Source organism: Branchiostoma floridae, unplaced genomic scaffold (genome assembly GCF_000003815.2).
Source record: "Branchiostoma floridae strain S238N-H82 unplaced genomic scaffold, Bfl_VNyyK Sc7u5tJ_1520, whole genome shotgun sequence".
NCBI classification, from domain to species: domain Eukaryota; kingdom Metazoa; phylum Chordata; class Leptocardii; order Amphioxiformes; family Branchiostomatidae; genus Branchiostoma; species Branchiostoma floridae.
The window spans coordinates 44,655-60,955 of NW_023365742.1; the positions used below are offsets into that span (position 1 = coordinate 44,655).

Consider the following 16,301-nt stretch of genomic DNA (forward strand, 5'->3'; position numbering starts at 1 on the left):
TCTTGGTCATTCTTCTCCACTAGAAAGCTACAATGGTCATCTTATTATAGCCTTTATAAAGATGGACTGACCAGGTCAAACTGGTTGTACTAAAGGAATCTCACTTTGACCCGAGTTTTCTCCTATAGCCATCAGCAGGCCCAACGACTCAAAACTGTCCGTATTCCAGCTAAACTGCTGCACTGAACACAGTTGGACCAGAACGGGAAAGCTTACACCTTAGAGGTCCCTACTAATGAATAACCCAAAAGTCTCCAGATTAGTCCGATGATTTCAAAGAAAAGGAGGATTTTCAAGGATTATTGTGCCTTTTTCGCCATCAGCTGTGCAACTCAACTGTGAAGTATGTCGTTAACACATGTACAGATCTATACTAACCCAACCTAAGAATATATAACATAAATTACCCATCTGGTGAAGACGCCACCCCAAGACGGCAGTTCTGTTTTGCTCGTTCTTCAAGTTGCGTTCCAAGGCGTCAACACTGAATGATAGTTGTGTTATTTCCTACATGATCAAAACATTATGCGAGTCAACATAGATTTATAGATAAAGGTCATAAACAGTAAATAAATTTAAATGATAAAATAGTTTCCAGTATAACAATTTAGATAGTGAGAACAAGAGAAAGAACGTAATGTTACATGCTTTACCTAGTAATCTAACATTTATGGCAGTAACGGATACGAATTATGATGATGATGGATACTTAATTTTTCAGTAGAAAACACCCATGATGTTTGGGTAAAGCGAAGCTTATCTTAGCCATACGAAAACAACACCAAGGGTAAATTATTTTACGTTGAACATAACAAAAACTTGCCGACCCTGGCCTTTTTCGTCGACCGCTCAATGAACATTTTTAAGAATCGTTTTCAACACGTCCTTCCTGTTTCACTTGTACAATGCATCATATCTCTGTACATTATTAGCGCTCAGATGCATTCCAGCTTAACATACATGTACAGGATTTGTTGGATCACTTTGGCCGAAACTAAAAATAAGAAGGAAAAAAGCTATCTAAGGATCTATGCAATCATGTGCAGAACGCAACAGTATTTACCTGTTTGTTCATAACTAGTGTCAGGACGATCCCCAGAATAGCCAGGCTTACCGCCAACCTGGGCATGCGGCTGCGCAACTTTGTAGTTGAGCCACAGAGACATCGGCGACGACTCGGCTGATGACCTTGTTTATTTGTTTGGTCTAGGAAAAATATTGGATTCAATTCATCAATGCAAATATACATGTATGTTGATTATTGAACTAGTTTAAATGTAATATCAAGCGCAAAAATTGGACTCACCCCATTTTTCAACTTCAAACAGCACCAGTAAAGACGGTCACGTCATTTGACCCAGAAGTTACTTTGGCATTCTATAACATTTTGGAAACGGCCTAAATTGATGCGCACGCGGATTTCATCCACATAAGCAATCCAACATGGCCTAGTGTAGAATGACAAACTGTTTTAGTCATATGCTGGCTTAGTCATATCTTTCTAGCTATATAGCCACTTGAATACAGCTTTTTATTTTCAAAAATTTTTTCGCACGCTTGCATCAGTTTTGCAGTTACCAGAGGATGTCATCCATATGATTGAATAACCTAATAGAGAAATCAGGGCTCAAGTACCGTTAGATACATTTTGTCACATTGGTCACATTTGTCGTAGGTCGTCATAGAATGCTGATGCAAAAGAATTTTCAAGCAGGCTGACAGAAACAACCACCAACAAAAATCTGAGACCTCTGTAACAAGCTAAGACAACTGACAATAGCTGCACGACCAAGAATGACATCCATTTGCGATCGTACAACGATCGTATCACGAATGTGACCAAATTCCTTGTTACCGGATGTATCGGCTGCGTCAGGTAGGCTAGCCTGAGATGGTACAGGTGTGCCATCATCATCAGTCTCCTCGATGGACGACTCGGTCACTTTCAGAGTCGCTTGCTTCAGTCGAGCCCCTTGTAATGGCGGCGGAAGGTTTCGCAGTTTTACAGTATCGGCCTCTTCGTACGTGTTAGAAGACGTTTCTAGCCTTTCTTGCCAGCGGCAAGAGGCGCCGTCACCACCGCAGACACATCCGCTTGAACCGCGGACATGAAGAGGCAGTGAGACCGGCGCGCTGGGCTGACTGCTGCCGGCCCCCTCGGGAGGGGAACGGACGGGATGTGCTTGCTCGTACATTGGTGCTGTACCAACAAAAACAAGTGGACGGTCTTGAGCCGCAGAACATGTATGAATTATTATGCATAAAACAAGATGATTAGTCTGAAAAGGGAACGATACCGTAAGGCGATCTCCGTGGGACATCATTCTTTTTTCTGTGAGCTGGGAGACTAATTCTAGAGAATGTCCTTGCTGTGGACACCCACGCTTGTCTGACTTCAAGGGCCACGAGTGGGTTGAGACAACCACGCTGGTTCGTTTATGGCTGGTTGGACCACAGGAGCTTAGTCTATAATTCTATACAAGCTCGCATTAGAGTATCAGATTTCAACTACAACATGCAAAACATGTCACTGCCGATATCACAAAATATATTCAAGTCACACCTTTTACGATTCAAATATTATCAACCTTACCAAACAGCGGCACTTCTTCGTCTATTCATCAACAGACGCTCCAATAATCTCGATCATCATTGGCAGTTCGCTTGTGCAGGAATTGTGAGCAATATATGTCAAAGGAGAAGGCCCCTTATTGATAAACAGTCAACTATTGTCTCGGTTTGCATAACATTAACTAGAGTTAGCAGACCAACTACCTCTTAGAGCCTTTGTAGATTTATCGTTTCATCAATTGATTATGTATATATAGCTGTAATTTGCATAATATACATTTCTATGATAGTCTTCTTAAACCAAATACATATATTGTATGTGTAGTTTCTTTCGATTAGCATTTATTTGATGTACAGTAAATAAATTTCTTGGATAACCATTCTTGTTGAAAAACTCAACCAACATTCGTATACAGAAAATATCAAACACAATCATTGGTTACAGGCAATAATTTGTCTTTACTGAGTCAACCAAAGAAATGCAACAATTCATCACAAGTACACATTTGCCGCTGTGTGTACGACTGGTGTCAGTTCAGACAGCCAGCGGTATAAAGTTCTAGTCAGCAGATTTAACGTTAGATCTATTCTTTTTTTATCTTACTCCATTATTTGGTTTTTGTACTTTAACCGATTGAATGCCGCACTCCACTCAAATGTAACGTTACAAAAGTTAAACTTTGACATTATACCACACTGCTTTGGGCGCTGTACCTGAATGGGGTGGAGGTTTTTCTCTCTCAGTGAATGCTAACAAAACCACGGATATGGTGATCAGTGCAAGGAAAAAAGGATAAGGCTACCTATTCACTACATCCAGCAACAGCTACAACGTGTCACTTCATTCAAACAAACTCAATTCAAACTTCTCGGTGTTGTTATCTCCCCCGATCTGACTTGGGACGCACACGTCCATTACATATTGCCAAACATTTGCCCAAGAATGAACTACTTCACCGTCGCTAAGACGGCTAGGTTACCAACTGATGTACTTCACGTATTTACAAATAGGCACGACCAATCCTTCATATCCCATGCATTGAAACAACATTCAATGAGCTGTTCTGCCTTATTGGTTACATTAAACACACTGTTCACACAGACGTTCCATAACATACACACTTGAATATCTACGTACATGTAAATTTAATAGAAAGAATTGAAAACTTTTTTTTCAAATGGAACATCAATAACATTAGTCATTAACGCAACTATCAACTAGATCCATCTAAAATCTAAAAACGTTCTGTTAGCTCCTGTAACTAAAACAACAGGAGCTAATTGACTCATTTGCATTAACTGTGTCTTAGCCTTGATATCCTTTGAAATCCAAATTGTCTTCAGCTTGACTTTGGCTTAGCTTTGTTTTCTTTGGAATCCAAATTGTCTTCAGTCTGAATTGTCTTACAACCTTTCCTATTGGACATCTAAAATTGTCTTCATTCATAGTTAGAGTATAAAAGACCTGTTTCTTGCAGATCACTTCAGTGTCATTGACGAAGGAAAGTGGATTCTTTCCGAAACGTCTGACCGTTTCAAAACCATATCCAGTTGCTTGAGTAGCTATTTTTGGCGTATCTTATTACCTGGATGTCTAACCTACATCGACGCGTTCTGTGGAATGTTTTTAAAGTCCAGGTAAGCAAAAATCCAGGTAATCATTCACGTTCTCTTTCCACATTTTCCAACCTCAAAATGACGGCGGTACGGTCCCATGTTGTCAGTGTTGATTGGTTGATCAGCGGTACGGTCCCGTGTTGTCAGTGTTGATTGGTTGATCAGCGGTCCCATGTTTTCAGTGTTGATTGGTTGATCAGCGGTACGGTCCCATGTTGTCAGTATTGATTGGTTGATCAGCGGCACGGTCCCATGTTGTCAGTGTTGATTGGTTGATCAGCGGTACGGTCCCATGTTGTCAGTGTTGATTGGTTGATCAGCGGCACGGTCCCATGTTGTCAGTGTTGATTGGTTGATCAGCGGTACGGTCCCGTGTTGTCAGTGTTGATTGGTTGATCAGCGGTACGGTCCCATGTTGTCAGTGTTGATTGGTTGATCAGCGGTACGGTCCCATGTTGTAAGGCTTGTTCATCTGAGGGAGATACGTTCCCAAAGTCGCTGCATACATCTCTTCACGCGACATGAAGGTGTCCTGTCGCTCCGGACCATAAACCGGCTCCGAGGGAACAATTTCCATGTACTTGGCTTTGCCATATATAGAATCCATGGCGTTTCCTCCCCGTCCACCTGAAACGTGACAATATCAATGATAGAGGTAATCAATGTAACTAAGCACACTGTCAGCAGAAATATTCTCTTGGGCACATAATGTACAATCTTGTCAAGAATTCAATTTATGTACATGTATTATATGGAATTTACATTAATTCGAGCAAGCATGCGCCCAGCATGTCTACTTTGAGTCCACTCAGTGTCTTAGCCCATGTTAGACTTGTTGAAGCCAGGAATGTTCAGGGATGAAATTATGCCCGGTTTACACACGCGTTTACGAATTCGACTTGCCTTTCCCACAACGTCGGAGCATATCAGGGGACCCAAGCCCAGGACACCTGGGCTACGAGCTGAGTACCCTAAGGTTACGCTACACGACGCCACTGATGCTGTAGCATTTTTACGGCCTTCTTGCGGGCGTTTGCATAGTTTGTTCGGCGAGGGGACATATTCACGATTTTCAACATATCGTGCCGGGGTTTTGCGCCGGGAAGGTTCTTCTGCGGGCGGACACAAGACTTCCCCGGAATATTCCCTCATCGACATAAGAAACTTCCAGGCGTAAAATCGCAAATATGTCCCTGTCCCCACAAATTACACAAAGGCCCGTAAATTGGCCGCGAAGAAGGCTATGTACTCTGTGTGGACTGTAGGAACCATCTTACCGTAAGTATATCCGGCTGCAGATGAGATGTATCCCTGCGCATCATCATATGGTCCGGCAGGCGGTATCAGACCACGGCTTCTGTACATCTCGTTCCTTTTCTCCATCTCGTACCCAGCGGCCGTCCCCATCAGACCCTTGTTGTGTAAGTTCTCGGCGTAGCTGGACGGCGTCATGCCGCCGCTGTTCTGCCAGTATGCCGGCGCTGCTTGGTTGAAGGCCGGCATGGCCCCGGTGTTGCGGTACGACATCGCGTCCCCGTACCTGCCGCCCTGTGGACTACTGGAGAAGGCGCTAACAGAACTGTACGGATCGTTATAACCAGAGAACTGGTGGTAGTAGTCTAACCCCCTCTCAAACGCGCTGGCAGAAGGGGAAGGGTAGTGGTTGACTGGCGTGTAGTGAGGAAGGGAGGCAGAGGAAGGGAAGTATCCGGGAAGAGACCTGACGGTCGGGCTGACCTGGTTACCGCTGTAACCGTTCGTCTGTGGCCGGGAGAAGGCTGTGAGACGCTCCACAGGCACCAGGCTATTCAGATCGGTGGAAGAACTTCTCCCCACGGCGGTTTGGTCTGGAGCGTCGTTTGGAGCTTCTGCAAACAAAATGACAAAAGGAAGAATGGAGCAATAACTTTAGAATATGGCACGGTACAACTACACGGCCAGATGGGTCTTACTAAATTGACAGATGAAGTGATAAAAATCAAAAATTCAACTTGTGGCCGCTATATGGCCGCATAATGCAGTGTTGTTGTTTTTTTTGTATATACGGGACCGGAAATTGTGTGACCGTGGCCGCGTTGGAGAGGTGACCTCTTTAGACTATTTTTTAATGGGAAGATCCAAGGGACCGACAATAAGTGACCGCAATAGCCAAGTGGCCGCTCTGCCAAGGTGGCCGCTGATACAGGTTTGACTGCATATGGACAAGATTAAATTGTTTCGAAGTGTGCAACTGCAGTTCCCGAGAAAGCCGTTAGTGGGCCAAAACTTATGTCATTTCTTCCCGAGCACACCAGCTATCTACAACCGAAAACGTACATACAAACGATACCGAAAACAAAACCTTCTGGCAAAGGTAATAGATACACTACCTCCAGAGCTGACGGCTCCAGTCTCTGCTTTCCGCTTTTTGCTCTTCTGGAGGCCGTTAGATGAAGGCGTCGGGCGAACTTTTGGTTTGGTGCTGATTTCGCCTAAAGTACACATAGTAAAATATGGTATGTCATTTCATTCTAGTTATTTCATACCCCCTTAAACGAGAGGTGCAATGAACCAGAATGCCGTCGGGATGAAAATTATTTGTATATTCATAGAGTCCATTCCAAGTCACCATGAGGGTTTTTAGGTGATATTTGTAATTAGTCTGAATTATTTTGAATAAAAGAATATCTGAGCCACAATAATTAACTTCTTTTAAAAAAATCGACTGAGAAAATCCTCATCCATTTGAATTCCTTTGAATATTTTAGAAACATTTTGAAAGTAACTGTACAAAAACAATCTATATATAGAATAATTGTGAAACCTCTGTGTGATTATTTCACATTTACAAATATTTACAAATATTTGTAAATTTTGCCAGATGGGTGAATTAGTTTATTGTCCCCATAAAAGTATTAGCCCTATTGTTGCATCTGTATATTTTTAAATTTCACTGCTGGGCACTGGTGGATCCTTTGTGGTGGGCCATTGTTGCATGGCGCCCAACCATACTTTGCAAGGTTGTGTGAATTGCTATCTTCCTAGCCCACCGAACCATTTACAAAAAATGGTAGAAAATGGTAAATAATGGTAGAATGCTGTTATCATTATTTAGAAACAATTAGAAGTATCCAATTACACACCATAAATATTTCCAAAGTTTTACAGGACCTGGGAAATATTTATAAAGTTGAAACAATGTTAAAGATATTTCTGAAGTATAAAATGTCCTAGACCTAGACATATAATTACAAAACTTTGAAATCAATTCTAAACAATGGCAACAAACATCCGCACAGTGTCTTGGAATGGACTCTAGTTGTCCATAGTGTATTTTACGAATTCTCATTGCATTCCAGGCATTTGTGCCATTCTGTCTGGCCAGAATGTTTTTTGTCTGGCTCAGAACTTTAGATGTGTATTTGCATTGGAGAAATATCGAAAGGCATTCAAAATGTATTCTAACTGCAGTATGACAGCATTCTACAGTATTATTCGAAACATGCTGATATGACTCGATGGAGTACAGATACAACAAGCCACTTCAAATCTTGTCAGAATGCGGACACAAGTATGGGCCCAAGTATCTGGAATGCAGATGGGAACGGACATTATAATGTGAACATTCCACATACTATGTTACCCTTCAGTGAAATACAATTAGATGATCAGGATGATCACAAAAGAGCTATCCACCCCTCAAACATCGCGACCGTAGCATATCCAGAAAATTTGACGTCAAAGCTCTACTGCAGTACCTTGGAAAGCCACTAGGAGGCCCATTTTCGTACTTAACCTTTGTATCATTTCAGCGCATAACTTCATCAGGTTTGAAGGTCATCGCAAACTTAGGTTCTTCTAAAACTACCCAAGAAACATTTACCTGGCCGACGATGTTGGTACTATCCTCAGCTACCTTCGATGCTTTCCCGCCATAGTATTTTAATATGGTGGCCTTGCGGCAAGGATGTGACAAGGATGCGACAAGGAGGCGTTTTAAAGGCTGCCAAGGAGGAACCGACACGTCGGGCATGTATATCTTTTTCAAGCTGTGTTAATCATTCTTTAAGTCTTTGCGATGTTTTCACATGATGACTAAAATTTACCAACATGGCGCCCACTATATAGCTAGTCACTTTGACTGTAAAAACGTTCCGTGGTCGGACGTTTTGTACCTCTAACCTACCTGCTGTCTTCATGTGCCGTTTGAGGTTGTTGAGCAGATCAACTTCCATGTTGTTGGCTTGTTGGGTCTCCACTACTAGGTACACGTACTCATCCAACATCATGTGAAGCAGGTGAAACGAACCTAGGAATTCAATCGCAAACAAACAAATAAACACAAATAAACAAAGCCATTTTCCTGATAGCCAAAGAGAAATAGTGGACATGTTGCACATAGGTATGGCCCCGACATGGGAGGATGTGGTCGTACCACTTTTAACTTTTAAAGTCTGTTGTACTGTTATACTTGTGCAAATTTAAACTGCTTCAACCACATGCAAAAGAGACCATTCTATCCACTATAATACAAAGGAAATGTACAGTTGTGTTAGTAATTTGTTGCGATGTTTGAACGTACCAAAACTTGGCGCACTCATCAGAGTTAGGTCTCTCATGATCTTGGACGTGGTAAAGGCCCACTGTAGGAGGAAGTCCTGTGCTCTGTCTTCCACTGTCTGCTCTTTCTGTCTTGATGGCTTCATAGAATGAAATTCAATCAATCAACAAACCAATTAGAGAAACAAAAAGTAAAGCTTTGTGAGAAATGTACACGCTATGTCCGTACAGTACACAAAGAAAAATGCTGACCAAGAAGCTTTCAGTCAGTCCTCTGATCCTTCTCAAGTTGATTTGACCCGGAGCCTACGCTTTTTCGCACGCTTGCATCAGTTTTGCAGTTACCAGAGGATGTCATCCATATGATTGAATAACCTAATAGAGAAATCAGGGCTCAAGTACCGTTAGATACATTTTGTCACATTGGTCACATTTGTCGTAGGTTTGTGTTCAAATATACACGTGCGTTCTTGTGCGATCGTATAATAGCAAATAAAGTGATAATTATAAGTATCCTATTAAATGATACCCAATTTTTGATTCAGCAATGATTTTTTATTGATAACACTTTGCCATAACGTAATCATAAATTTATGCATTACAAAACGTCCTGTATGTAATATTTCAGGACTAATGTAATGCAATATCCGCCCGAGGTGTCTCTGTTGTCATTACGCATGGTCAGTGACTCACAAACACCAAATAAGCTACAGAGTGGGCGTAGCGAAATCGAAAAGGAATGGCAGGTGATTACATATGATGAGGAGATTGCCAATCTCACCTTGAGTACGCACCGGTCCACCACACTGTCTACCCACTCTGTGTAAGCCTCCACTGGTGCCTGTTTCCTCATCAGACCTTCAAACTCCTCCAACACTGATGAAAACAACGGCAACTCTCATAATTACGCAGGGTACCCTGGCACATAAAATAGAGTTATTTAGGCCTTCTCAAAAGTGTCTTTGTCTCGATATCTGACTGATTCTCCATTAGGTTGATATTTCAAAATTCATCATTGTCCATGTGACGGTCTTGGGGAATCAGCAGAGAAAGTGATAGTCTGTTTGTTCACTTTTTATCTAAATATCTATTTGCAAATGCAAGATAAAAGGAATTTTTTAGGTCACAGTGCACCTAATCCCAAAATGAATTGCCTTTAACAGTGTTTAGCGTCACAACCTGCACTACTGTATCAACTGTATCAACTATGGGTGTCCAATATGTATCTACGAAAGGCACTCACGTTCCTTGGACAGTCTGCCGTGTGCTGTGCGCTGGTTGGGTGAAGGGAACATGGCCTGTGACAGGATGGTCCTGTGCTCCAGATCGTGCAGATCGGTCACCATCTGGGTGATGTTGTCGTGATTCAGGAGAACTGTTCTCGCAGTCTGAGAGAAAAGATGCGAAAGTCGTGTCAATTCATTTTAGCTCACAGACTATTCATCCACAGCCAAACTTTTAGAAAATAGAGAAAACCACAGGGATAAAACCACGCACAGGTGTCAGATGAATCATTTCTGTTCACTAGGTTCTGACCATGAAGACATTCAAATGAGAAGATATGCTTCAACGACAACGAAAACCAACCTGGGCAAGATGAACAAAAGAGGTCTGTCTTCTTAGCGACTTGATGAAATATCTCACAACTGGAGAGGTGCAGAATGCATGAGTTATGCGTGCATGGGATGAAAATGTGTAATGGTCAGGATTTTACTTCACCGTGCTGAAATAATGTATAATCTCAAGACATTTATTTTATGAAACATGCATAATGTTTTTAAAAAACTGTGCAATGTTTACATCTCACCTTGAAGCTTCTTCTCTTTGAGTTTCTCGGGAATGTCTTCCATAGAGTTTCTCACCCACCCAGGTAGCCGTTTGGCGAATAAGCGGACCTCTGTACTCAGACTGTAGATGTTGGGCAAGAGGAACAGAGTTAGTCGGCTGACACAAACTCGCACTAACTGGGCTCTGTGAAACCCATCCCCGCAGAGTTCGTAGCGTTAGACTCGGACTGACTTAAGAAATTAGAAGTATCAACTTGAAGGGAAGTAGTCGGCTTTCTTTATCACTTTGAAAATACAGTTAATTAAGCTCCGCTTTATCTGTCACCATGTCAACCCGTTACAGCCTCCAATATCATGGGAACAGATAGTTCTCAGTCTAACTTAATGCAAACTAAGGTACAGAGCAGGAATCGGTTACAGATAGAGGTACAGGTCCGGACCTGTACCAGTAAATGAGCCATTTGACAAAGTCACTATGATGTTTTTTCCATATAATTTTTTTTCAGTATTGGATTTTTGGTGTTGTGGTTGGATTTTCGACCTTCAAGCCCAGGGCACTGAACATTACTATGCCGCGGTGGAAGTGGAAGTGGAATTATTAATGTCAATTAATCTGACCTTTCAGGAAGATCTTGAATCGTCGATGGAATCAGAATATCTATCAGCACCTGGAGTTGAATGAATGAATGAATGAATGAATGAATGAATGAATGAATGAATGAATGAATGAATGAATGAATGAATGAATGAATGAATGAATGAATGAATGAATGAATGAATGAATATTACTGTGCTGTACATACATGAAGGTGGCTGGAGTATAAGATAACACATTCTAATGTTTTATATGATGTTATGCTCTCCAAGGAGGAGGAATAAAGGAAGGAATGGAATGGATTTGGTATATTATTACCTAGTTCTAATAACTTCACATGTGCATTAAATGCAGCATTGCACGTTTCATAACGAGTAGTTTTCTGATGTTTATCTTTTTTGCGGAGATGTTAACTTGTTCGCCTGGGATAGGCGACCGTAGCTGCGATGAGTTAGGATCACCTTGTACAAAATGGAGTCGCACAGCCCAACAATATCCATGATGACGTCAAGTTGCAGCAGCGCCACCAGGTGTTCAGGCATGCCCTGCCAGAAGTGCAGCAGGAAGTTCTGCACCTGCGCAAACATGACGTGACTATGTTAATCTTATTTCCTTTAGTATGTAACAACAATCATGTTATGAATTATCAGCATTCAGGTCTGATTCTTTCAAGGTCAAACGACAGATATGGTGGCCGTGACGTCATGTGGGTGAGCTGACCTGATGAAGAATACCGTACGTACAGTATCCCTAAAAGTGTAGTGTGAAAACCTGCACTTCCACCAAAAATGAAATGCTCGATATCATTAGTGCGTTTACGACATCGTTTATGATAGGAACAGAGGCAGTCTATGACATTATTGCCCATTTCCTATATTTTTTTGCAATATACAACCAACTTGGAGCGTATTGACGCGTACTGACACGTTTAAATTGTTGTAGTAGCGCGCAATTAAGTACAAAGTGTGTGGCTCGCCTCTGATTGGCTTCCAGTTTGTGGATGATTTTCTGTGTAAAAGGGTCCCATACTATTACCATACCACCATTTGTCTGTATTTCCTGCCTCGGCTCCCAATGGGCTTAAGCTTGCGCGCGGATAGCCGGTGTGATCCAAGGTAGGTTTGACTTGCGCTTTTCTGTTTTGCGTGGAATGAACCTTTCGACTGCTGTGAAAAGAGAGTCTTTGAAGCTTGTCCATAGTTCTTTGTACGGTATGGAAACGGACGAAAACTGGTAAGTATCGGCGCGCAGATGTCATCTACTAGTATACAGTGGAGTTAGTGTGGTCTAAGCGACATTTTTAATATATCTTTATTGCAAACTCATGCCCAAAGGCAAATTGCAAAAATATTTAATATTTATTTATATGTATTTAATTAATATGTAATGGAAGTTTGAAGAAAATCAGTGAGCACATGACACAGTAATCGATGCTCTACATTGTGCAGCTGATGATAGCGTAACAAATATCTCGCTGGCGTCGGGCGTGGCGTAACTGGTAGAGCGTTCGGCTCGGAACCTAGAGGTCCTGAGTTCGATCCCCGCCGTGCCCCGCCCCGACGTTGTGCCCTTGGGAAAGGCACTTTACACGGCCTTCCTCACTTCACCCAGGTGTAAAAATGGGTACCTGACTTCGGTCGGGGAGGTAAAGGACTACCTTTACCTTCTGTCTGTACCGGGTATGTGGCACTGTTGATATAAGTTACAAAACCTGAGTGCAGTGCCACATTGTCCAAATCTGTCCAAAAGCAAAATAGAAAAAAAATATCTCGGTCTTGGATTGCCAAAATTTCAACGCTTAAGGTAATATTTAAGTACAAAAGCACTATGTGATAATAATACTTTTTCATGATTTTATAACTTTTTGTACAGCCAGTGCAACTTTTATGTGCATCATGATTGGAACAAGGTAATTTTTTTCTCTTACCTCGTCAAAGTTAGCGCTTATAACCGTATCCAGTATTCTCTGACAATGGGTGCGGTACATCATGATAAAAGTCTCCACCTGGCGAGAAATCAAGACATTGCAATCACAACAATGGATGGATCGATTCGTGTTCGGCGTGGCCAAAGAGTCACAACACAAAGGTTCTTTCAAATCTTTGTTTACATCTTACGGGTGAGCATTTTTGGATCATCATAGCTTTGGTGCAAAAATGCTTTGCCGCTCGGAGGTTTGTACAGCGTCCGTACGTTCGGAAGCTCCGTGATTTAAAGAGCTTGTCAGACACGTATTGAATACAGCGTATATGTAAGCAGTCCTCCTGAATTCAGCACAAAACGATGACAGGACCCGATGCAGAACCCCCTTTATCTACTCAACTTTAGTCAACTAAAACAAAACGATCACTTCTGACTAAGAATGTTAAATTTCACGTGGACAAACCCAACTCTATTATTGGTTAAGTCATTTATTAGATTGTATCACGTTACCTTGTCTCTATCCACGTCATCTGGCAGTACCAGGTTCTGGGAGTCGGGGAAGTCTGGCAGGAGAGTCCCGGTTTTGGAGCTCAGAGAATATTTCCGACTTGATCCCTGTTGGTCAAATGTAAACACAGATACTGAATGCAAAAATTCTTTCAACACTTTACCAAAAAAATAACTTTAAGTTTCATAGCATCTTAGACAGTGTACAAGTCATCAGTAATAATGGAATACTGGAGGAAAATAAGTTTACGGCCTTCCCACACAAAAATCGGGAGGTGCCCATCATCCATGTCTATAGCCCTTGGGCCGCACAAAGCATTGGATTAGTCCACTAGGAGTGGGGTCCTGTTCAACTCCCATAATTTTTCCAGTTGCTGAGTGCGAAGCAGACAAAGCAGTATACAGTATATCATTGTAAAGCCTTTGATTTGACTCGACGGGATCCCAGGAACCCACAACCTACGGAATTGAATGCAAGGCGAACACTTTTCCCACTTTGCTCAAAATGTTTTATCTCCGATCCACCTCTGATAATCGTTGCCTAATTTCCAAGCCACGTGTTTGCAGCTCAACTAAGTAACTTCGTTCCACTTAAGATAACAACAGCCTTTCCATACTATACTTCAGCAATAGCAATGACCTTTTTGTACTATCAATTGTATTATCAATAAACCTCATTGACATTGAAAGTAGCGACTACGATCGATGCCATAAGCGTGTGTTTCCTGTCGCTGTGGATACCATTACCGACACTGTAGACGCTATTCTAGACCATTTATATACAATAGACTGTGGAAGAAGAACCTATTGTTCCTTTGTTTTCATCATATTCAATGGTTTTCATCACCCAGGTGTTTGAAAACAAACAAACAAACAAACAATGGATGTCCCCGTCCAAGGTTTAAGGTTCCGCACATTTTGATTTAATTAGAATGCTGTTGTTGATTGTTATTCTGACCATGTTAAATTCCATTTGTATTGCCCTTTCTTTTTAGCAGGACTTACTCTTTGTAATAGCCACTGGTAGCCAGTTCTGTGTGTGTGAACAGCCAAACCAACAGATAGATAACTAGAGTTATGTAGTTATCCTCTTTGGAATGACCTGACAAAAATGCCCCTGCAGTTCCAAAAAAATGTTAAGGGGCAGAAGCTTGCTCCACTTTGTCATGACGATGAGAGCTATCTGCCACCCAAAAGTCAAGATCATATCATGTCCGGGACAAGAATTACCTTCTGTGATAGGATATTCTCATTAATGATGCAAATGTACTCCTGTTTTGCATAATTAATATTTGATTTTGTACAACATCGTCTAAGGTACCTACATACCAAAAATCATGAAAATCCGTTGCTCCTTTCTTGAGTTATCTTCAAGGGTTATCTAACGCCCAAAGATCGTGATCATAGCTTGTTTCAGAACAAAACCGCCAGTTGTGGCTGCAGTACCAAGGAAAAGCCGCTAGGGAGCCCAAAATTTAATCACTTCCAGTTTTTATCACCCTACCAACACACAAAGTATTCAGCTGTCCGCACATCTAAAAATCTGGTAAGTCAAACAGTCCTTGCGGCGGGAATTCAATCCTCTTCTTAACTCTTCGTTACCCGGCTAAGAACGTTCAGGACCAAAGCCTACGGCATGTTGACACTCTGCGATACACACAAAAACGTACACATTGACAAATGTGTCGCACCACAGTCACACACTGTGCGTAGCGTGTAAGGGATAGGTAACTAAGGTAATCTGTTAGTGGATATAGTAGCGGCATTTCTTTCAAGACCCGGCTTTGCAGATTTTCGTCGTGCTTGCCACTTGAAGGAGTTGTGTAGCAACAAGGAGCGTTTTCCTCTTGTAATCCTAGTCATCGTCAGGCAACCCAAGTATGTATGGGCGCTGTGTTTGCCCTGCCTTCTCAGCCATCGATTGCTGGGAAGGGACTTTAGCCGCATGCCGGTGACAGGGCAATGTTGCCGGGGCGCCCACTGGGAGAATGCCGTGTGTTGGGAGACACCGCCTAGCGACGGGTCTCGGGGCGTGAAACAAACCTCCGACGTTGCAGGTTTGGACTCCCTGTGTCAATTTGTTCCCGGTAAACATTCTTTCACAGCTACGGTATCAAAATTTTGTCGGCGAGGTCAGGAAAGGTAAAACAAAGGACAAAACATGACAGGACCAAACGTCCCGCTTCAAAACACAGGAAAGCGTTTAGCACCTTGGCGAAAGTTATTAAAGATAGTAGCTCATAAAGTAAACAGAAACAACACAAAACGAATTCTGCTTGACATAAAAACCTTACCCTAAAAATCGTACGTAAAACAACAGACAAGAATAACTTCAGTAATAGTAAGTTGAAACCATAGGGCACATCGGCCCACTTGAGATAGCTACAGGTGGTCTAAACACGGCACCAACAGTGTTGCCTTAACCGCTGAGTTTGGCCGGGTTATTTGCGTGTTTATCGGAGGCTCACGAGGTGTTGTTAGGTCTGTTGCCTTCCTGTGGCATAGCGACTATCAATGCCCGGTAACCGCCGCTGCTAAGAGACTAGAGAATGTCAACAAATGGAAGCACAGAAGAGGGTCTATACACATGTCCGACATACCTCCGTTTTGATCTTGATTCCGGAAAACCTAGTTAGAGACAGACAACAAAAAACAGCAACATTTTAACTGTAGGCGATATCGTAACAACCAATACTTTCCTATAACAATAGAATAAAGGCTAGATCCGAAATTTATCACACTTTTCTAAGCAACAACTGGTA

The 16,301-nt window shown here is 42.1% G+C and overlaps 1 protein-coding gene across 1 annotated transcript in view; it reads right to left on the minus strand.

Annotated features, from left to right (window-relative positions):
* Nucleotides 1-4,107: 4,107 nt before the first annotated feature.
* The window catches only part of LOC118408009 (DNA-binding protein RFX6-like), a 30,166-nt gene continuing 17,972 nt past the window's right edge, over nucleotides 4,108-16,301 (minus strand). The window contains exons 6-19 of the mRNA XM_035808620.1: nucleotides 16,140-16,167; nucleotides 13,543-13,647; nucleotides 13,037-13,114; nucleotides 11,571-11,684; nucleotides 11,133-11,182; nucleotides 10,535-10,635; nucleotides 10,315-10,373; nucleotides 9,971-10,115; nucleotides 9,509-9,603; nucleotides 8,750-8,867; nucleotides 8,354-8,476; nucleotides 6,558-6,659; nucleotides 5,466-6,056; nucleotides 4,108-4,815 (exon numbers count right to left, since the gene is read on the minus strand). Of these exons, the coding sequence (XP_035664513.1) occupies nucleotides 4,625-4,815; nucleotides 5,466-6,056; nucleotides 6,558-6,659; nucleotides 8,354-8,476; nucleotides 8,750-8,867; nucleotides 9,509-9,603; nucleotides 9,971-10,115; nucleotides 10,315-10,373; nucleotides 10,535-10,635; nucleotides 11,133-11,182; nucleotides 11,571-11,684; nucleotides 13,037-13,114; nucleotides 13,543-13,647; nucleotides 16,140-16,167 (1,900 nt within the window). The 3' untranslated portion in view covers nucleotides 4,108-4,624. The remainder of the gene's footprint in view (nucleotides 4,816-5,465; nucleotides 6,057-6,557; nucleotides 6,660-8,353; nucleotides 8,477-8,749; nucleotides 8,868-9,508; nucleotides 9,604-9,970; nucleotides 10,116-10,314; nucleotides 10,374-10,534; nucleotides 10,636-11,132; nucleotides 11,183-11,570; nucleotides 11,685-13,036; nucleotides 13,115-13,542; nucleotides 13,648-16,139; nucleotides 16,168-16,301) is intronic.